Source organism: Rhineura floridana, chromosome 15 (genome assembly GCF_030035675.1).
Source record: "Rhineura floridana isolate rRhiFlo1 chromosome 15, rRhiFlo1.hap2, whole genome shotgun sequence".
Taxonomy (NCBI): Eukaryota; Metazoa; Chordata; class Lepidosauria; order Squamata; family Rhineuridae; genus Rhineura; species Rhineura floridana.
The window spans coordinates 38457879-38479674 of record NC_084494.1 but is presented as its reverse complement, the minus strand read 5'-3'; the positions used below and the strand labels follow the sequence as shown (position 1 = coordinate 38479674).

The 21796-nt window shown below is 49.9% G+C and overlaps 1 protein-coding gene across 3 annotated transcripts; it reads left to right on the top strand.

Annotated features, from left to right (window-relative positions):
* Nucleotides 1-596: 596 nt before the first annotated feature.
* RAB4B (RAB4B, member RAS oncogene family) lies at nucleotides 597-17198 on the top strand. 3 transcript variants are annotated; one of them, XM_061597248.1, is made up of 8 exons: nucleotides 600-813; nucleotides 8194-8274; nucleotides 10013-10127; nucleotides 10891-10953; nucleotides 11519-11673; nucleotides 12453-12548; nucleotides 13462-13615; nucleotides 14722-17198. In XM_061597248.1, the coding sequence occupies exons 1-7, from the start codon at nucleotides 798-800 to the stop codon at nucleotides 13575-13577; spliced, it is 642 nt and encodes a 213-aa protein (XP_061453232.1). In that variant the 5' UTR covers nucleotides 600-797; the 3' UTR covers nucleotides 13578-13615; nucleotides 14722-17198. The 3 variants fall into 3 exon arrangements, with proteins under 3 accessions (XP_061453233.1, XP_061453232.1, XP_061453231.1); XM_061597247.1 differs by having other exon boundaries at nucleotides 601-813; nucleotides 14788-17198; XM_061597249.1 differs by lacking the exon at nucleotides 12453-12548 and having other exon boundaries at nucleotides 597-813; nucleotides 14788-17198.
* The last annotated feature ends 4598 nt before the right edge of the window (nucleotides 17199-21796 follow it).

Genomic DNA, 21796 nt, shown 5'->3' with positions numbered 1-21796 from the left:
AAGTGCAGCGTTCCTTCATGATAGCCACAGCTGTGCCCCCACTTTTGCTGCTGGGTTGAGAATGAGATCCTTGTTAATACCTTCTCCCACAAAAAGAGACGTCCCTAGGAGCCAATAAGCATGAAAGGGGGGGCATTGTTGGCTACTGAAAAGAGTCTTCTCAGTGGTTGACTCACCTCCTTTCATTCTGATTGGCTCCAACCAACAGGAAAAGCCAAGGAAGCATGTTAGAAGACTCTTCTCAGTGACTAACACACTCCTTTCATGCTGATTGGCTGGTGGGATACTGGAGATATAGAGACCCTGCTCCCAAAAAAGTAAGGGGTCTAAGACCCCCTGAGACCCTGGACGACTACACTCCTGGAGCCACCAGCAGAGGGGCCCATGTGGGTCTGAAGCGCCAATCTAGGGCTGCGGGGGGTGGGTTTCCTGGTGTTCCTCCTCGTGGGCTGCAGTTCACGCGCTTCAACGCTAGAAGCCGCTCGTTTCCTCTCTAGCGGTGCACGGAGGGGAGAAAGGGCGCGGCTTGGGAGGGGGCGTGGGGCCGCCGCCGAACAATGTCGTGTGAAGTCATAATTGCAGCGACGCCATAACAAGGGGGGGAGGAGGAAAAGCGACAACCCGGAAGCTGCTGGTCTGGGCGCCTCCATATTGGCCGGGTCCTTGGGCGCCGCCATATTGTGCGAATCATTCTCACTCTTCAGGTCAGGCACAGCCAGAGAGGAAGGAAGGAGGAAGAGGAGGAAGAAGAAGCAGCGGAGGAGGAGAGGGGCCGCCTCCCCTCCCGCGCCCCAAACATGTCTGAGACTTATGGTAAAAAGGGGGGGAGAGGAGGCTGTCCTGAGGTTAGGGGCCCCATAGGCCCTGGGGGGGAGTAGCTGGCTTTAAAGGAGCTGGGGGGAACCTAGGGGGAAGGGCCGAGTAAGGGTGACAGTATCGTGGCTGTGGCTTCTCTCCTCTGGCCTTATTTATAATGATTGTTGTCATTAAGCGTGGGGCAGGCGCTGCTTTTTGTGGGGCGGGGTGTCCCGTGGCGAGGGGTCTCGGGTGTGTGTTGCCAGTGGGGCTGTCTCTTCTTCATCTCTTGGCGGGGTCGTGGAGGGTCAAAGGGTTGCCGGGGAGGGCTTCGTTTTCTGTGTGGGGGGCTTCTGGGTCTGCGCCTGCCTGAGCAATAATTGGGGAGGGGGCGTGTGTTAGGGGAGCAGGCGCGGGATTTCTCGGGATAGGGGTGAGAATATCCTAGGGAGGATTATTTCGGGGGGGGGGTCCTGATTGTGGCTGCTTACCTGCGGAGCACCAGGGGGGTGTTGGGGGGGGTTTCTTAAGCTGAGGGTTAAAGCAGGCTGTTGGCATGCTGGGCTTTGGCCTGGGGAAGAGTGGCTTTGAGGAGTCTTTTCCAGCTAGGACCTTCCAGATGTTTTGGACTGCAGCATCCATCATACAACAGTTGTGCTGGCTGGGATTAATGGGAGGGGTAGTCTGAAACATCAGGAGGGCACCAGGTTGAGGAAGCCTGGCTCAGAGAGTTGAGGGCCCTGGGCTGCGTTCTAGCGCCTCGTTAACCCGGTAGAGTAATCTTGCAATATTTCCCAACGTGGTCCTCGCATCATCTCCTTCTGTCTTCTAAGAAAGTGGCTGAGTGGCTTGCCCAGGTGCCCAGAAGGCGGCCTGTGTCAGAGCTGAGAAACAAACCTGAGCAAGTCTTTCTCTCTCCGCCCCCTTCCCCAGTTTTTTCTAATGAAGGGAATATGTTCTCTTGCTTTGCAGCTTGGCAGGATTGCTGCATGTCATTGTTTTCCTGTTCTCAGAACATGAATCTGTTGCGAACAGAACTCCAAGGGTTGCTGGATGGGCGGGTTGGAGCGTATTTGTCTCTCTCCACCTCTCCTGTGCTCCTGAACGAAGAGAGACAGGATGAGGTGATTTAGGCTGTAATTAAGCCCTATTCTAATCGGAAGTCCTCCACCTCCCCAATAATAGACCTTATTACATTCCATTAAGTAGGCTAAGGTGCCTTTTTCCGTGTGTGTTTACATGTAAGACAGAGACTGCAGATGATAGGAAAACTCTGCTGGGGAAGGAGGCAACATCGGGCCACATTACAGCATTCACTGGAGAAGATCTCCTAATATTTATTTATTTATTATTATTTGATTTATATCCCGCGCTTCCTCCCAGCAGGAGCCCATGGCAGCAAACAAAGTGCTAAAAACACATCAAAATATCATAAAAACAGACCTTAAAATACACCAAAACAAAACAACTTTAAAAACATTTTTTTTAAACGCTTTAAAAACATATTTAAAAAGGGTTAAAAAAACATTTAAAAAAATATTAAAAAGCAATTCCAACACAGGTGCAGACTGGGATAGGTCTCAACTTAAAAGGCTTGTTGAAAGAGGAAAATCTTCAAAAGCCACCAAAAAGATAACAGAGATGGTGCCTGCCTAATATTTAAGGGGAGGGAATTCTACAGGGTAGGTGCTGCCACACTAAAGGTCCGTTTCCTGTGTTGTGCAGAACGGACCTCCTGATAAGATGGTATCTGCAGGAGGCCCTCACCTGCAGAGCGCAGTGATCGACTAGGTATATAAGGGGTAAGACGGTCTTTCAAGTATCCTGGTCCCAAGCTGTATAGGGCGTTGTACACCAAAACTAGAAACTTGAACTTGGCCTCGTAGCAAATGGGCAGCCAGTGCAATTCTTTCAGCAGTGGGGTGACATGTTGGCGATACCCTGCCCCAGTGAGCAGTCTCGCCACTGCATTTTGCACCAGTTGCAGCTTCCAGAACAACCTCAATGGCAGCCCCACATAGAGTGCATTACAGTAATCCAGCCTGGAGGTTACCAGTGTGTGGACAACAGTGGTCAGGCTATCCCGGTCCAGAAACAGCCACAGCTGTCTTACCAGCCAAAGCTGGTATTTATTTATTTATTTTATTTATTTATTAGATTTATATACCGCCCGACTAGCAATAGCTCTCTGGGCGGTGAACATAAAATAGCATAAAAATACAATAAATAACAAAATAATACTAAATAATACAATCAAAAATCCAATACAATAACATTTTTAAAAGTAAATCAATTTAACTTAAAATGCTTCAGAGAATAGGAAGGTTTTGACCTGGTGCCGAAAAGAGAGCACAGTCGGCGCCAGGCGTACTTCCTCGGGGAGACTGTTCCATAGTTCAGGGGCCACCACTGAGAAGGCCCTAGATCTCGTCACTACCCTCCGGGCCTCCCTGTGAGTTGGAACCCGGAGGAGGGCCTTCGTAGCAGAACGTAATGTACGGGCCGGTTCATATCGGAAGAGGCGTTCCGCAAGGTATTGTGGTCCCGCACCATATAAGGCTTTATAGGTTAATACCAACACTTTGAATCTAGCCCGGAAACATATTGGCAACCAGTGCAAGCTGGCCAGAACAGGTGTTATATGCTCGGACCGCTTGGTCCTTGTCAGCAATCTGGCCGCCGCATTTTGCACTAGCTGTAGCTTCCGAACTGTCTTCAAAGGTAGCCCTACGTAAAGCGCATTACAGTAATCCAAACGTGAGGTTACCAGAGCATGTACCACTGCTGTAAGGTCCTCTTTACTCAAATAGGGACGTAGCTGGGCCACCAACCGAAGTTGGTAGAACGCATTCCTAACCACCGAGGCTACTTGAGCCTCAAGTGAGAGGGAAGAGTCTAAAGAGACTCCCAGACTACGAACCCGGTCCTTTAGGGGGAGTGTAACCCCGTCCAGGACAGGGTATATATCCACCATCCGATCAGAGAACCCGTCCACCAACAGCATCTCAGTCTTGTCTGGATTGAGCTTCAGTTTGTTAACTCTCATCCAGTCCATTGTCGCGGCCAGGCAACGGTTCAGCACATCAACAGCCTCACCTGAAGAAGATGAAAAGGAGAAGTAGAGCTGCGTGTCATCAGCATACTGATGACAACGCACTCCAAAACTCCTGATGACCTCTCCCAAGGGCTTCATGTAGATATTGAAAAGCAAGGGGGACAAGACTGACCCCTGCGGGTAAAAGGTACTCCTAGCCACGGAGGTCACCTGGGCCTCTAGCGACAAAGATGAACTGAGCATCCACAGACTACGAACCTGCTCTTTCAGAGGGAGTACAACCCCATCCAAAGCAGGCAACTGACCAATTATCCAAATTGGGGAACCACCAACCCACAGCACCTCCGTCTTGCTAGGATTCAGGCTGTTTATTGGCCCTCATCCAGCCCACCACCGAGTCCAGGCAGCAGTCCAGGGCTTGCACGGCCTCTCCCAATTCAGATGTTACAGAGAAATAGAGCTGGGTATCGTCAACATACTGCTGACACCTTGCTCCAAAGGTCCTGATGTCTGCTCCCAAGGGCTTCATATAGATGTTAAACAGCATGGTACCCTGCAGCACCCCTCAGCACAACTGCCAGGGGGGCGAAAGATGGTCACCCAATGCTATTCTCTGAGAGCGACCCTGGAGATAGGATTGAAACCACTGTAAAACAGTCCCTCCAGTACCCATCTCACCAAGTCGGTCCAGAAGGATACCATGGTCAATGGTAACAAAAGCTGCTGAGAGATCAAGTAAGAATAACAGGGTTGCACTCCCCCTGTCCTTCTCCCGATAAAGGTCATCCATCAGGGCAACCAAGGCCGATTCAGTCCCATAACCAGGCCTGAACCCAGACTGGGATGGGTCAAGATAATCTGTTTCATCCAAGAGTACCTGCAACTGCTGCGCCACAACCCTCTCAATCACCTTCCCTAAAAAGGGGGTATTTGCAACTGGTTGGTAGTTGTCACAAACCAATGGGTCCAGGGTGGGCTTTTTCAGGAGCGATCGAATCACTGCATCTTTCATAATTATACCCCTATTACCTGCATAGCAGGTGAGCAAGATTCAGCAGTGGTATAAACACTCATGACAGACAAAGGGCGTAGCTGTCTACCCAGTGCTTAAAAATAAACAGTTGGCTACCGGAGTGGAAATCCCTTTTTTTGCTCTCTGTGCTAAAGTGGTCAGTGTGAAGGCAGGGCTGAAACTGGGAAAGCTGCAGTGATGTGTGGCCTGATTGAGAACGTCAAAGTGCCTGCAGTTTGAAAAGTGGCTTGTTATTCTTAACTCTCTGTACTGCTTGCAACTCTTTCCTTGGGAAGCCAGTGGTGTAAAGCTGTAATTAGTGCTCAAAATACCTTTTAGGGTTGTAACACAGGCAAACAACCCAGTTGTGGGCATAGTTATGCAGCGTATGCTGTGTGTGAAGGACTGCCCCACTTGCCATTGGCTGCCGTCCTGAGGATGCAGGATCAGGTCCCCCGTCAACAGAACTTGCTGGTGGAGAATAGCTGGGAGACAATCCAAACAAGGAACAACTGGGGAGAGACCTTCAGAGGCTCACATGGCGGGGGGGGCAGGTGTGTGTGTCAAAGCCTGACAAGGAAAAGGGACTGGCAGGGAACTTGAGGGGTTGGCAGGCTACAGAGCGGGGTGTGAGGCCTCAGCCTACGTGCCCCTCAGAGCTGTGGAGGGGTATTCACCAGGGAAAGTGGGGAGTCATGTAGCTCCCTATCCCTAATAAATAATAAGAAGCAAACCAATCCTGTGGCTCTTTGTGTGCTGAAAGAAGACAACCAGGGCACTGGGCCTTTTGATGTTCCCCTGCCCATGGAAGACCAATACTTTTAAATTTCTGGGATAACCCCGACATGTGGCTATATAATCTAACTAATCCAGTGTTTGAAGACATTCTGTGAACAGGTGCAGCCTTAACACTGCATGTTCAGTTGCCGTTTGCTATGTTTGTCTTCACAGACCTGTGCCCTCTGCCTGGTGTTTGTGGGTGTAAAACAGTGGGTGTGGTATTTATAATCGTGTGAGAATGTTCAAAACTGTAGCATATGCATAATATGGGGAAGTATGATATAATCACACAGATGCTGGAACTACAAATAACTTAATTGCTGCTTATGAAAGTGGGCCCCAGAGTGTCACTTCTGAATGCTTCAGGGACTAGCATGCAAATGGAAATGAAATTAAATGAGATGTGGTTGATGGAAGCGTGAAAAACACGGCCTGTCCTGAAAGGAGCATGGAGCAGAAATTCATGGACAGTCAACTTGTCCTTTCAAATTGGAGAACAACAAGAAGTTTCCTACAGCAAACAGCAAAACAAAAAGCAAGAGTTCTGTGGTACTTCAAAGTTTGCTGTGCTTATCTAGGCAAGAACCAACTGAATACCATTTGCTGGGAATCACGACTGCAAGAAGGCGGTTGTGCTCCAGATGCAAGAAGAGGATTATATATATAAAGACTTCAGCTGAGGAACATTGAAAGGAACAATGAAGTTAGCCAGGCAGGGAGAATTGCTGGATTCTGCAGCTGCCTCCCAGGATTGCAGTGGAGGGGACCTGATAGGTTTTACAACCCCAGCAATACTCTTGGTGTGCCAGTTAGGTGGAGCTGTATGTTCTTTGAGGCCTTGCTCTGCTAGAGAGGACAATGTTTTCCTAGATTCATTCCTCGCCTCCCACATAGCCTTGCAACAAGAGCTCCCAAAATATTTTCCTATTAAACAAAGGAGGAAGGCAAAGAGAGAGAAAAATTGCAGGCTTGAGTTGTTTTGTTGAATGAAGTAACTCTTATCTTAAGTGATGGAGAAGTTGATTCTTCCTGGGAGTGTCCAGGGAGTTTCCATACAAGTCAAGTGGGTGTAGATTGAGGCAAGATTAACGCCTGACCTCATAAGTGGGGCTTTGAACCTGTTTGGTTTTATGACTAGCTGGGGAAGCTGTTGGCTGTAGCACTGGAGGTGGGATGGCTCTTGTGGTGTAGAAACTGCTCCAAAGAGAGGATGTGGATCTTGGCAGGATGGTTGATATTGATCCTGATGTTAAGCTACTTTGGGTCCTGGTCAGATGTATTTTTTCAGAGCAAGTCTTTGGAAGAACCGGGGATCAGACAGTGGACAATTCCAGCCTAGGTGCTGCAGTTGCATCTTAACCTCCAGCCTGGCACACCTGAGGTCTGCCGCAGAGTAACATTGGCCAACTCTTATGATTTGCAGTTGACATCTGGCTTTTTCTTCCATGAAAATGACTTTTGTTAAAGCCCTGGAGAGCAAGGGGGTAGCCTTTGTCAACAAAGAGATTCTTTAAGGGGCACAACATGATCATGGGGCTTCAAGAACCCCCCTACCTGAAAAGGTTGTAACATTGGAGGGTATTTAGTTTAGAAAATAGGAAAGTAAGAGGGCCGCAATAGAGGCGCATGAGCTGATGTACTGTGTGTGGAAAGTCGTTTTTCTCCCTCTAGAATCCAACGAGGCCATCCAGTGAAGCTGAATGTTGGAAGATTCAGGACAGACAAAAGGCTTCTTCACACAGCACACAAGACTATGGAATTCACTACCACGTGATGGAACAATTGCAACCAGCTTTGTTAGCTTCAAAAAGGGATTAGACAAATTAATGGAGGATAAAGCTATCGATGGCTAATAGTCAACATGACTATGTGCTGCCTCCTAAATCAGAGGAAGTATGTCCCGGAATTTCAGCTGCTGGGGATCGTGCGTGGGAGAGGGATGTGCTCAGGCTCTACTTGTGGGCCTTCCTTTGGGGCATCTGGTGGGCCACTGTGAGCATAGGTTGTTTTCATCTCCATCTGGGGCCTGGCGCTTGGACAGCTTGATGCTGGCTCCTGGGAGTTTGGCATATGTTTCCTGCCTTGGTTTCCTCCCAAAATGCTGATACCTTCTCAGCCCTGCTTGTGTGTCTTGCAAAGTAGGCTGCTGTCTACAAACTCTCCTGGCTCGGCCACAGCTGGGGCTTCAGCTGCCTGTGTGCCTAGATTTTTTGCTATGGCTGTCAAAGAACATGACATCTTTCTCCAGCAGAGCTGGCCTTACTGTAGGGGTCAGGTGCCCTGCCTGAGAGAGCAGGTTTTGGGAACCACAAAAACTGTGGACTGTCAGGTATTTTGTTCCTTGTATTTTTAGTGGTAGTAATGGAATGCTGTGTGGGTTTTCTGTCCCCAAATGTCTTTCTTCTGACTTGCCCGCTAAATGTCTAGGCCTTTTTTGCTAGTATATGGCATTGTTAATCTCCGGTGCTTCTTGGCTGGTTGCTTTCCAGGCCTTTTGCTGCCTTTTGAGGCTGTTAACACCATGGCGCTCTCTCTCGTTCTCCCTCTACAGATTTCCTCTTCAAATTCCTAGTGATTGGAAGCGCTGGAACGGGAAAGTCTTGCCTCCTCCATCACTTCATAGAGAGCAAATGTAAGATTATTCGGGGCATCGTCATGTTTGTGTTGTACCTTTCCAGGCATACACCAACCCAAGGCTGTTTAGAAGAAACAAAACATAAAAGTCAATATAACAAAAACAACTTAAATACAATTTAAAAAAAATGGCGAAACTAACAGTGTTGACCAGTTTTTAAGTGCCTGCTGGAATAACATGTTAAGAGCCCCCTTAAAAGCAAGCAATGAGGATTCCAGACATGTCTCTCTGGAGAGTTCACGCCGCAGGTTGGGCACCACAATTAAAGAGCCGTTTCCCTCTTTCCTCCTCTGTCTGTTGCGAGGAGAGGGCAGGTGCCTGCCTGCCTGGCTCAGGTGGCAGCGGAGTGTGTTTGTGGAGCATCTGGCCACTTACCTTTCTTTCAAAACAAAGCACGTGAGACCCTTTGATTTTGGGGCTGGGATATTTTTGTGTCTATTGGCAGAAAATATGTAATCGAATGAACTTTATCTTGTTTAGGCCAGCACAAATATTTTGCAGCTCCAGGGAGCCTGCCCAGCTTCAGCTCAGGGACGTGCTCAGGATCTCATGTAATTTTGTGGAGGGTTATTTTATTATTAATTTATATTTTTAAAATATATGTCCCGCCCTTCTCAGGGCAGCTAACATCTGAAAACATCCATAATATACAGGTCTGAAAAGTGCAGCATAGTAAGAACAAAGGCAGTGCAGCAGTTTAAATCAAAAGTATCCTATAAAAAAATCTGTCTGGTAAAATGAGCCGCCAGAGGCCCCGGTGTCACCTTCTTTCATAAAGCAGATGGAGATCAGGCCTGATCCACCAGAGATGGTGCAGAGGCTCGTACCGTGAGCCTGTCTTGCAGCCAGGCTCTTCTGTATGTCGGTGGTAATAATCCTTGGCACTGATATAGCGGTTTACCACGTTAACTCAGTATTCCTTACAACAACCCTGTAAAGTAGGACAGTATTATGAGCTTGTTGTGCAAGTGGGATGAAGAGAGAGTTAGGGCTTCCCTAAGAACATCTAGTGGGTTCACAGCAGGGGCAAGACTTGAAGGGGAGGCTTCCTGGTTCATTGCTCAGTCTCTGAGACGTTACACTGTACTTGCTCACATCAAATTGGGCAAGCTTGTAGGATAGTCATATTTGCATGCTTTGAACTTAACAGAGTGGTGGTGGCTGCACCGTGTCTTTTCCTCTCTCTGTTCTGTAATATATATTGATTATTGCCCTGCGCTTTAGCAGAGTGTAAGGAAGGTGGATGGAAAGGATTCATCTTCTCCCTCCATATAGAGATATAAAAATGTCCTGTTGACAAGTCTGTCTATAGCTGCAGACCACTCAAGGCTGGCTAAACAAAGTGAACTGAGCAAGTTGGAGATGGAAGATAAAGTCTCCCCCACTTCACTTCCTTCCTGTGTTGCAAAAGAGCAACCCAGGACGGCGCTCATTCCGATAGCCAGCCTTGGGTGCCGCACCTGAATTCTCCCTCACCCTGGAAACAGCTGCCATCTTGCCTCCTTTTACCCTGGCATCTAAAACACCTTGTCTGCTGGTCCTTTTGCCCCAAATCTGTGGGTGTTGTTAAATAAACACTCCTGGAAGTGGGTAGGGAGGTGTTATTCTCTGCCCCCCCGCCCTCCAGTGTTTTCGGACATGCAACATCTGAATTGCAGTTTCTGAGTCTTTCTGTGGCTGAGCCTCAATGCTCTCTGCCCCCTGCTCATTTTTCTTTCTCTCTCTCCTTTTATAGTTAAACAGGATTCCAATCACACAATAGGGGTGGAATTTGGATCTAAAGTTGTGAATGTTGGTGGCAAAACAGTGAAGCTCCAGATCTGGGACACAGCTGGGCAAGAGCGGTTTAGGTAAGGGACAGGATCCCCTTGGAGCTCAGAGGTGACCCCTTGCTCATTCTGCAGGTTTGCAAGCCATCAAGTGGTGCTTGACTTGCTTTCCAGACTGTACAGAGAAGAGGGCTCCAGATTTGTTGAAAGGGTGCCTTGTGTTTATGGTGTGTTCCAGGGAAGGTAGGGACGTGGGGATGCCACCCATTTTGTCAAGCCTTAAGGGTGGAAGTTTCTGGGGGTATGAAGATGGGCATGAACAGTGACTTGCAGCAAAAATGATAAAAGTTCTCTAGCAAGACTCCAGATGTCAGGGAATTTATTAAAAAGATTTCCCCCCAAAACAGCATTGTAATGTTTTTCAGTACCGTTGCATATGAATCTGCAAGATCATCAATCTGTCAAGAATTGGTGCTGTCTCTCTCCTTACCACATCTCAAATATCCTGAATGTTAAAAAACAACCCCCCCCAAGAAATCTCCAAATTCAAAGGGGTCTGCTAGGCTTCAAGCTCCCTTTCAGTTTGTGTCCATCCATGAGGGCTGGATTCAGTCAGCTTTTAATAGAAGCCCAAGGACCGCACAGAACACCACTGGGGAGAGGGGGCCGGGGAGTTCATGTGTCTTGAGAGAGGATCTCTGGGCCTCCCAACAGCACAGCCCTGTGTATTTTTACTTGGAAGTAGAGTCCACTGAGTAAGCACATATCAAGTCACTGCCTAAAAAAAGTGTGTCTGGATCCTTCCGTCCACCTCCATCTGAGACTTTGACCTTTTTCTGTCCAGGTCGGTTACTAGAAGCTATTATCGGGGTGCAGCCGGGGCGCTGCTGGTCTATGACATCACCAGGTGGGTCTCTGTCATTGCGTTTCTTTCCCTTCCGTTGGAGCAGCAGATCCCTTCAGACTCCAAGGGACGCAGGAAGCTGCCTTACACTGAGTCAGAGCATGGGTCCCTCTAGATCAGCATTGTCTGCACTGACTGGCAGCAATGGCTGTCCAGGGTCTCAGGCAGGAGTCTGTCCCAGCCCCACATAGAGATGCCACAGGGGATTGACCGTCTGCAGGCAAGACAGCTCCTTCAGGGTTGTGGCGTTCTGAGCCCGTCTGTGGAGAGTGGTGGGGATGATTATTTGGATTGTACAGTTATTTATGTTGCACAACGGCAGTGCAAGGGGAGGAGCCCACTGCAACCCTCTGTGGGTCTGAGGAGATGCCTGTGTGGTGGGTGAGTTTTGAGAGGCTGGAGCATTTCTGTAGCTGAAGCTGGGATTCCCGGGAGGGGAGATGAGAAGCCAAAGGCTGGCTGGCCTAGCTGCTGCAGTGAGAGGGAGGCTCCCTCCTTGGGCCTCTTTGTCCGGCTGCCTGCCTGACAGGGCCACTCCCCCCCCCTTGTTTTTGGTCCTGTGTTGCAGCAGAGAGACGTACAATGCCTTGGCCAACTGGCTAACGGATGCCCGGACTCTGGCCAGTCCCAACATCATCATCATTCTCTGTGGCAACAAGAAGGATCTGGATGCTGACCGGGAAGTCACGTTTCTGGAGGCATCCCGTTTTGCTCAGGAGAATGGTAATATTTGCAAGGGGAGGCAAGCAGCTTTCTTTGGCTGATGCAAGTGCTTTCTTCCCTTCCTCTCCCCACCCCACCTTGAGTTGGGCTCACCCGCTGCTCTCTCCCACGGCTGTCAACGCTGCTTGCTCAGGGCGAGGATCGTGGCTTGTTGAGGTGTGCCTGCGTCCTTCCTGTGCTGCCCTTGTGGTGGTACCACCAAGGATGGCGGTGGGGCAGCTGACGGAGCCGGCTGGTTGCCCGGCCAGCAGGGGCCGCTGAAGTGCCTTCGTGTAGGGATGGGAGCGTCTCTCTCTCTCTGCTTGTAGAAGCCACCTCAGGTGCTAGATTGCTGTGCCCTGTTGGCTCGTTGACGAGTAATGGCCTTTCCCTGATTCCTTCTCTGATCACATGTGGACCTTGTCTTAAATTATTTTTAAAAGATGTGTTTTTAAATTTGTATATTTGTTTTAATGTTTTTAGTTACTGTAAACTGCCCAGAGAGCTTTGGCTATGGGGTGGTATCTAAGTACAATAAACAAACAAACAAATAATTAAATAAACCAGCCCTCAACCTTGGAGGTGGCAGGGGAGGGGGGGAGAACTGGGGCAGAGAGACCCAGAATTTTAAACTGAGCTGACCTATCAGTAAGCCCAGCTCCTTCTCTCTTAACTCTCTTTCAGATAAGTTTCCCTCCTGGAGCTAGGAGGAGAAGCTTCTGTCTTGCGCCCTTCTTTGCTTTACCTGGTTTGACTGAGCAAAATTAAGCTTGTTCTGTGTCTCTTATTTAACCTGGCAGAGTTAATGTTTCTGGAGACCAGCGCCTTGACCGGGGAGAATGTAGAGGAAGCCTTCCTCAAATGTGCCCGGACCATCCTGAACAAAATTGAATCGGGTGTGTCTTGGTCTTTTTTTCCATCTGACTCCAAAAGAAAACAATGAACCTGTTTTGGGTGAAAAAAAGCTTTGGCTTCTGATGTTTATGGCCCCAAAGCATTGACTGTTTGGGAGTGACGCAGATCCTGTTGAGTGTAGCCTTCTGAAGTTCGTTTTCCCCGTAAAGGCAAAGGCTGCATTAGAGCACCACTAGCTTATATTCATGAACAGTTTGGTGCAAACAGAGATATGTGCAAGGGGCTAGGCTTGGCGTAGGGTGGAGGCTTTCCTTCTGCCTTCCAGGGTTTCCCAGGGTTCCACAGAAGTTTAGTGGGTCTTCCTCAAAGAGGAATGGCAGACTGAGCTGCAGGGAGCATTGGCATTAAAAGGTGCAATTTCTGTTCAAGATGAGGCTCTGGGTGACCTCTGCTTGTGCTCCGGAGTGTGCCTGGAATCCTCTGCAGTGTGATAGGGATTCCTCCTCAGGCATGGGAAGAAGAGAGTAGATGTGAAAATCAGAGGTGAAGGAGGAGGAGTTGATCAGAATGCTTTGTGGGACAGAACGCACAGTGGCTCCATTGCAGCGGTTCACTCTGCTCACGGATGGAAATGTTCCAAGTTCTCTGCTCAGCTTTTAAGCTTCAGGTAGAAACTGCTGTGACAGTGTTTGGATTCCTTGTGCCATCCATGGCTCAGGTGGGATGTGCCTGCCCTTCATTAGCCATTTGATAGCCAGCCTTTGAGTTTGGAGAGAAGTCTGACCTTTCAATTCCTGTCTGCTTTGGAAGTGTAAGAAATATGATATGTGGGGATGGCTGGAGAAGCAAATGGGTGGCTGAGGAAGGCTATAATGAGGACCAACCCCTGGACTGGTCTTGTGACTAAGCTTCTCTTTCTCTCTCTCTCCCCCCCCCCCGTTGCCCCTTTATCAGGTGAACTTGATCCGGAGAGGATGGGCTCAGGAATCCAGTATGGGGACGCTTCTCTGCGCCAGCTGCGGCAGCCACGAGGGACCCAGACACAGACTAGGCAGCAATGTAGCTGTTAGAGGCGGAGTCCAAGCATGCCTGGCAACTGTCTTGCAAGGTAAACCCTGGGGGAGGAGTAGGTGCGTGGCCCAGCCCGTGATGATGGAGAAAGCCCCATTGCAGGCTTTCACATCAAGGGAAGTGAGCTGTGTGCAGGGATGGCTCCTTAAGGTGGGGCATCCCCTGCGCAAACAGCAGCCCTCCAGCTGTGAGGAGTCCCTCCCACAGAAGTGCCTGCTTCTCCAGGTCGAATGAGAGGGACTTGGAAAACCTAAAGCTAGCTCCCCCCAAGTCTCTTCTCGAATCCCATTGTCATTTGGGCTCTTTGGTTTGCAGTGCTGTGGGCTGGTCTTGCGTGCTCTTTCCCTCCCTGTGCGCAAGCCCCGCCTTCTGCCTGCCTGATTCTGGCCTCGCCAAGATAGGGAAGCCTCTCTGATGGATTGATCGATTGAGATCATTTACATGCCACCGTTCCACAGCCAGCTGTGCCCAAAGTGGCTCACAACAAAGAGAAGTCAGTTTACAAAAAGTAATAAATTCAGGACAAAAACCAAGAATATAAAAACATAAAATAAATTCAATGCAGGTGGGAGCGCTCCTCTTTACGAGGCACAAAGCCTTCCAGTATACAGAAAATGAGCATGTCCGGGAGAAGCCAGGGCTCAAACCCCTCTTGAGCAGGCTGGTTTTTGGGGAGGGGGCAGTGCATTGCCCAGCGGCGGAGCACCTGCACACCAGCTGCGCTCTCCGCCAGCATCTCTGGCTATAGGATCTCGGGTGGCTTGGAAAGGCCTTGGAGATTGGCTGCCGCCAGCCAGGTGCTGCTGGGGCTAAAGGACCAGCGGCTCTGGATCTGATGCCTGGCGGCGCTGGAAGTGCAGGTGGCCTGCCTTGCTGGGTCCCATGAGCCCCTCACTCACCCACAGCCTGAAGAGTTGCAGCCCAGCTTCCTGCCTTGGTGAGAACAAGGCTTTGCAGGCTGGCAGTGCAGGCGGTGAGGCACCCGCTGCCTGTAGAAAGCACAGAGGAAACCGAAGCGGGTAATGCAGGGTGGGGGGAAGCGGGGCCCTCGAGCAATGGATGCCTGCTGGGATCCTCTTCCTGACGTTTGATTGCTCTCTCAGCCCTTGTCTTCCTCCCCCCGCCCCTTTTTCTTGCGTGCAGTGCTGGAACTTGGCTGCTTTTGGGCCCAGGGCTGTATGAAGCACCGTCTTTTGTTCTGTCCCCCAGGACTATGTGCCTCGTCGGCTGAAGCCTTCTTGCTTACAAGAAATTGTGATGCATCTCCGTGCTGCCGCCGCCACCTCCCCTCTCGCCTCCCTTCCTGACGAGAAGCTTTGCAACCTCAGGCCCCAGACCAGCTTTGTTGTGGGTTGTCCGCAGCGGGGACTGCGGCATCCTCTGGTTGCTTCTCCCTGCCGCAGGCCGAGCCTCCTCTCCGGACACCCTGTGACTGTTTATGGCGTTGAGGTCAGTGGGCTCTGTGCTCATGGAAGGCAGGCAGAGATCCGTGAAGGAATCCAAGGACCGTTAGGCCCTGTAGTTAATCTCTTTCTGACTTAATGACAAGATGCAGTTCTGATTTAGGGGTGAAGAGGGGTGCGTGTTTGTTTGTGTCACTTTGGAGATCTTTAATTTGTCTTCTCTGCCACCGGCCCTGTCCTTAAAGTGAACCTTAATTCTGCCTTTTGAGGAGAAGTCGGCGTGATGAGAGCACACGTTACTTGGTGGGGTCTTTTGGAGGTAGTGGAATGCACTGCCCCCACTAAGACGCCTAAATGGGAATATTCTGCCTTGGTAGCAAACCAGACAGACCTTCTTCCTAAGCAGCATCTCTGGTGCTCATCTTTCCATTGAGGGGTCCAGCTTGAATTTGTGGGTTCAACACTTGTGGCACCAGCTGGGCTGTGTGTGTGTGTTTATTTCTCTCACTCTCTTGTGCCACTTTGAAGGTGCATCTCCTGTTTCTTTTGCAGACTCTTTTTTTTTTACATTCGCTCTCTCTCCCCCACTCTCTGCCTACCCACTTCCCCTCTGGGCCAGGAACCAGCCAGGAGCAGCCCAAGAGAGGGCTGTGGGCTCACCACTTTTAGACAGGGTTGGTAAAGAGTCCAGATCTTCAGAGATTGAGCTGTTGCCTGTGTGACTGTGTCTCCTGGTGTGGGGGAAGACATGGGGTGGGTGGGTGCCAGTGTCTCTTCTCCCCCTGTCCTTGATGCTTTTACAGCCATCTCTTTGAAACCTTAGACCAGGCACCACTGTGAAATGCTTGTGAGATTTTAAGGCCCAGGAGCTTAGAAGAGCCCCTTCCTTGTCAAAAATTCTCATCCTTTTGATTCCATCATAATGAGCACTTAAGGTTTCCTGCAGCCCTTTATTAATCTATCGGTAGGTTGCCCTTTATCCCAGTTTCCTTCCAGCAGCTTAGTCAATAAATAAGGTTTCCAAGCTCTTGTCCTTGACTTCCAGCAGAACTGTTGGACTCACCATTCACCTCCTGCTTCAGTTCAGGCTGGATTGGCTCTGTGGGTGGGTAATGCAGAGGAAAGGGATGGGCGTCCTCCTTAGCAGGATAGAAGGGGGAGCTGGGCATTTCCCCCACCACGTGGCATCTTTCTCCTTTGTAGTGGCTGGCTGTGGTGGTTTGCGTGAGCCTGTCTCAAGTGTGCCTCCTGTTCCCTTTCTCCGGCGACATCCTTTCCTATGTTGGCCTCTTGCCCTTTCTTTGTCCATCACTCTTCTGTGCCAGAGAGTGTTTTTTGAATGCTCCTTCATGTCTTGTTCTGTGGTTTCAGCTCAGATGGCTTTTGAGTGTTCTCCAGGGTGTGGCAGTTTTCAGACCTTGAGACAAGATGTGTTCATTCAAAAGTGTTTCCTTTGCAAAGAAGCACCTTCATGGCAAATTTGCCAAAATCAGTGTGAAACTGAGAGGTTGAATGGAGGCTTTAGCTGTTGGTGTTTATTTCTGTTAATAGATGCGAAGTATGAAGTTTGGACATGTACCTCTGGATATGGGGAGGAATTCAGCCCTCCCCTCACTGCCTAGCTTTACAGACACCTGACAGTGGGGTGCGTGGGGTGGGGGAGAGGACAGTTTCTTCTGCTGGACTGCCAGAGCTGGCACTTCTTGTATGAGTCACTGGCTGGTTGGAGAGGGCAACTTTCCCCCCCAAAAAAATATCTGCCACCTCCACACCAGCTCCTTCAGCTGATCCCCTCCTTCCAAAAAAGAAATGTCCCAAGAGGAAAGAAGGGGTGGTAGAGATCTCGTTAAGATTTTCTTTTGCCTTTTTTCTTTTAAAAAGTATAAAGTTTAACTTTGTTATTTATTACTTCTGTGTCGGGGGGTAAAAGGCTACTGTCATCCTCTGTGTGCCCCCTCCTGTTTCTCCTCCCCACCCCACAAATAGTTCTATATGAACAATCTCCCTCTCTAATTCGAGGTAGTTCTTCCTTGAGATATGCCAAGAGATGGGCACAGCTGGGGTGGGGGGATCCTTTTAATTGGTGGTTGAGCAGCTGACGGTTACGGAAGTTTATTGCCCAGATTCTCTGGTTGATTTCTCTCTCTAAATGCGAACATTCCTCCAGTTTAAGGCTGTGATTCTCCTAAATAAAGTCTTCTTTTTTTCTTTTCCACATTTGAGGCTGGTGCTGTGTTTCTTTCTTCTGGGTACCTGATGTCCAGTTTGAAAAGGAAATGTTCTTCTGAAATAATAATAAAGGTCCCTTCTTCCTCTTCTTAAAAACCAGCAGGAAAGATGCCAGCTGAACCACCTTGGGCAGAGTTCCACAAGTCATCGCTACACCCAGAAGGGACCAGACCTTTGTGGAGCCGGCTGTGCTCCCTATAGCGGGTCCCACTTGTAGGAGAGCCTCCTCACGCTCAGTACCCGAGGCAGGTGCGATGGAAGTGAGGAAGTGACCCTTCCACTAGGCAGCACATAGGAAGCTGCCTTATGTAGACTCAGACTGTTTGGTCCACGTAATTCAGGATTGCCTGCGTGATGGGCAGTGACTCTCCAGGGCTTCAGACAGGAGTCTTTGGCAGACCTACTTGAAGATGCTGCTGGTGGAACCTAAGACCTTTTGGTGTGCGCGTGCTTTACCAGGAGCCTTGTTGGCTTTTATGTAGTGCTTTAGAAGCCAAAGCCAGCACAATGAATAGGGTCCAGAAGCCAACGTGTACCCATAGCTGATTTTTCCAGATCCGGAGTCGGTGGTCTTGACCTGCCTGTTCTCACCAATGCCTTGCTGACCGGGTGAAATTTCTGAATTGTCTTCAAAGGAAGCCCCACAGAGAGAGTGCATTATAGTCATCCAATCTAGAGGTCACCAAGGCATGAATTGTGGAGACAAGGTGCCGGTCATCAAGCTGCTGTGCCATAGCGGTTAAAGAGTGTCGGACTAGGATCGGGGAGATCAGGCCTGAAATCCCTAATAGGCTATAAAGCTCACAGAGTAGACCTTGGGACAATCACAGGATTTTGGGGAGGGGCAGAATCATGCCTGACACCTTTTTATTTATTTATTAAATTAATATCCCGCCCTTCCTCTGAAAAGGAGCCCGGGGTGGCAAAGGAGGCTTGAAATCTTGGGAGGAAAAGTGGGGATATAAATATAATAATATACAGAATAACAAATAAAGGAAGAGTTTGCTTTTGTTTGGTGCCCTGGGCTCCTGCCAGGAGAAAGGGTGGGATGTCAATCAAATAAAGAAATCCAGCAGAGTGTGGAGGGCTGTTCCAGCAACAAGGCTGGACCCAGGAGTACCTGCAGGAGGTCCCCGCCTCCTTTCTCAGTGTGTGTGTGTGGCCCTCCCCATTTCTGCCAGTTCTTCAACCTAAGGTCCCACTTACCCCTAGATCACCTTTGCTGGCTTCATCCAGCTCCTGTCGGACTGGTTCAGGGCTTCCATTGTGTTACTGGGCCCAAGGGCTATAAGCCAACATGCTGATCACATTTTAAGTTCTCCACTAGTTCCAGGAAAATGTTTCAAAGCATAGGGAACCTCCTGCGGCACTTGCCAGGAAAGCCCCTGAAGGCCAGAACAAAAGCCTTGCCAGCTTCCAAAACCTGCTTGGCAGGTAGCAGCAGAACCACTGCCAAAGTGTTGCCTCCAACTCCCTACTCTGTCAGCGGGACCAGAGGAGAACCTTGTGGCATCAAAGCTACTGAGAGTGTTGGGAGCACCAGCCCTGGCCCAGTTGCCCATCTGCCTCCTGACAAAGGTGCTCCACAGTATGCCCAGTATAGATGGGCCCTGAAAATCCAGGGGGTCTGGAGCTGGCTTATTTCTCTACTCCCCCCTCCCTGAGTCCCCTTGCTCAAGGAAAGCATCCAGGAAACTGGCTAGTAATTCCCTGGGTCCAAGATGGGCTGTTAAGGAATGGCTGCTGCATGTCCTCTGCAGGAGGGCTGAGGGCCATTCCTCCCTTCAAGAAGGTCTTAACAATCAGCTCAGCTTCCTTATCCATCCAGGACGCGCTTGCCTAGCTGGATCTGTGGCAAGGACCTTCTCGACAGATCCTGCGAGTCAGGTGTGGCTAAGCTGTGGCCTCCCAGAGCTTGATGGCCCCCCAACCATCGTTGGCAATGGTGGCTGAGGCTGATGGGAGCCTGGAGTAAATGGTCTCAGGGGTGGGGAGGTTTACATAAAATATCCTCCTTTAAAACAATGTAGTCTTCCCAGCAAGAGTGATAAATGTGCCCCCCCCAGCCCTGCAATGTAAGGAAACGTGTCGACTACTGGCTCGGCCTGAGAGGTTTATCTACAAAGTGTTTCGCAAACCTGGCACGGCGGTCAGAGGAGGGCCCTGGTTTACTTAAACTGTGCTCTACTTTAGGCAGCTGGGTTTCTCCCCTTCCTCTAGGACTAAATGTGGCCGCCCCTTCAGAGCTGGCGAGCAAAGTGGCCCATCCGAGAAAGCTGTTGGGAGCCTTGCAGAAGTGGCTGGTTGGTTTCCAGTCCTTGCCCATGTGGGCTCGTGCTCCGCCCCAATGACCCTCCTCAGCCCTCTTCCCAGAGTTTAGTGTTGCATGACTGGAACCTGGGCAGGGTGAGGGGCCACTGCAGGCTGCAGACCTTTTAAGGGGCAAGGGACAGCAGCAGTGAGGTTTTTGGGGGGGGGGGGAGACAGGACAGCTGAGTGTGCCCAAGGCAGCCTGCTCTGCACCTCCTAAGCTAGCCTGCTGCCCCCTGGTGGGGTTCAAAAGGATGGCCCCTCACAGATGCATTTAAATCTTTTTTACTTTTCAGTGGGGAGGAGGAGGGGTGCCATTGTGTCCTTTGCAAAATGTCTTGGGCTGGACCTGGGTATGGAAGACCCAGGCCAGGACGCCTGGGTTCTCTCTCCTGCCCTCCCTTGATGGGGAAAGGCGGCTGAGTCGTGCCCAGGTATTTGGCTACTGCTGGGCCTTGCCTACAGCATTTGGGACATGTGTGCATAATAATAATAATATTAAAATTTTATTTGTTAGTCGCCTATCTGTCCAAGCTAACGGACACTCTAGGCGACTTACAGCAATGCAAAATACAATATATAAATCAATATACAATCAACAAACCATGACATCAATTCATCTAAAACCATCCTTCAATTGATACACCATAAAACTAGTCCACCCCAGAAACCCCATAGGCCTGCCTGAATAGCCAGGTCTTTAAGGCTCGGCGAAAACCCATCAGGGAGGAGGCATGTCGGAGGTCAAAAGGAAGCGAGTTCCAGAGGGTGGGGGCCACGATCGAAAATGCCCTCTCTCTGGTCCGCACCAGCCTAGCTGTTTTAACAAGTGGGACCGAGAGAAGGTCTTGTGAGGCTGATCTTGTTTGGCGGCATAATTGGTGATACTGGAGGCGTTCCTTCAGATAAACTGGGCCAAAACCGTATAGGGTTTTAAAGGTCAATACCAACACCTTGAATTGGGCCCGGTAAACAACTGGTAACCAGTGTAGATCTACCAACACTGGGGTGATATGATCCCAGCGACGGCTCTGCTTTATCAAGCGTGCTGCCTCATTCTGTACCAGCTGCAGTTTCCGGACCGTTTTCAAGGGTAACCCCACGTAGAGCGCATTACAGTAGTCTAAGCGAGAGGAGACCAGGGCATGTATCACTCGTGGGAGCAGATGTACAGGAAGGTAGGGTCGCAGCCTCTGTATCAGATGTAATTGGTACCAAGCTGCCTGGCTCACTGCCGAAAGCTGAGCCTCCATGGACAGCTGGAAGTCAAGAATGACCCCTAGGCTGCGGACCTGGTCCTTCAGGGGTAATCTCACCCCATTAAGCACCAAGTCTAAATCTCCCAACCTTCTCTTATCACCCACAAGCAACACCTTGGTTTTGTCGGGATTTAGCTTCAGCCTGTTCTCTCCCATCCATCCACTTATGGACTCCAGGCATTTGGACAAGGTATTCACAGCCAACTCTGGTGAGGACTTAAATGAGAGATAGAGCTGAGTATGTGGCAGGGTTGTGGAGTCGGAAGCAATTTTGGGTGGAGTCGGAGTCGGTAGAAATGTACCAACTCCGGCTTCAAAATAAATTTTGATTGACAAATGTTTTAAAATATAAATTCAAAACGTCAAAGAAGCTTCCCATGAAGTCAGCTGTAGTTGAGCATTTCACCATAACTCAAGATGGAAAACTTTTTGTGTGTCAGTGTACGACACAAGACCCAGATGAAGACAAATGCTGTGATGCCAAGATCAGCGCATATTCAGACAGCGATAAAAATGCTCCTATGAGAGCTTCCAATTTAAAAAGACATTTATAGCCCTTTCCAGGGCTGTGGAGTTGGAAGCAATTTTGGGTGGAGTCGGAGAGTAGAAAAATAGAGGAGTCGGAGGTTTGGCGTACGGACTCCACAGCCCTGGTATGTGGGGAGGAGAGTAGGTGGCCGTGGGATCTCCCGCCGGCGCGCGTGAGCCAAGCATGACTTGCCAGCCCCCTCCGACCTCAAGCAGTTCCTGGAAAGGCTGGGCGAGGAAGAGTGGATGGAGGGCGTTGCCATGGCGATGGGATGCGGGTGCCACGGCCTGCTCAGAAGAGCATCCGCGGCGCACTCTCTCCCCTCCCCCTTTAGTTTGATTTATACACTTGAACCAATTTACATAGCTCCTGCTCGGAGCCGAAACATTACTGTGAGGAGAAGAAACGTCACGGAACACCAAGTACAGATCTTGGGGTGTCCATAAATTCTACACCCGACACGTCGTGGGTTGCCTCGACGGTCAGTC

Excerpts from the sequence above, each read along its gene's own strand:
- RAB4B (XM_061597248.1), top strand. Across the intron at positions 10,954-11,518 it reads CTGGTCTATGACATCACCAG|CAGAGAGACGTACAATGCCT; the intron begins GTGGGTCTCTGT and ends CCTGTGTTGCAG. Across the intron at positions 12,549-13,461 it reads CCTGAACAAAATTGAATCGG|GTGAACTTGATCCGGAGAGG; the intron begins GTGTGTCTTGGT and ends CCCCTTTATCAG.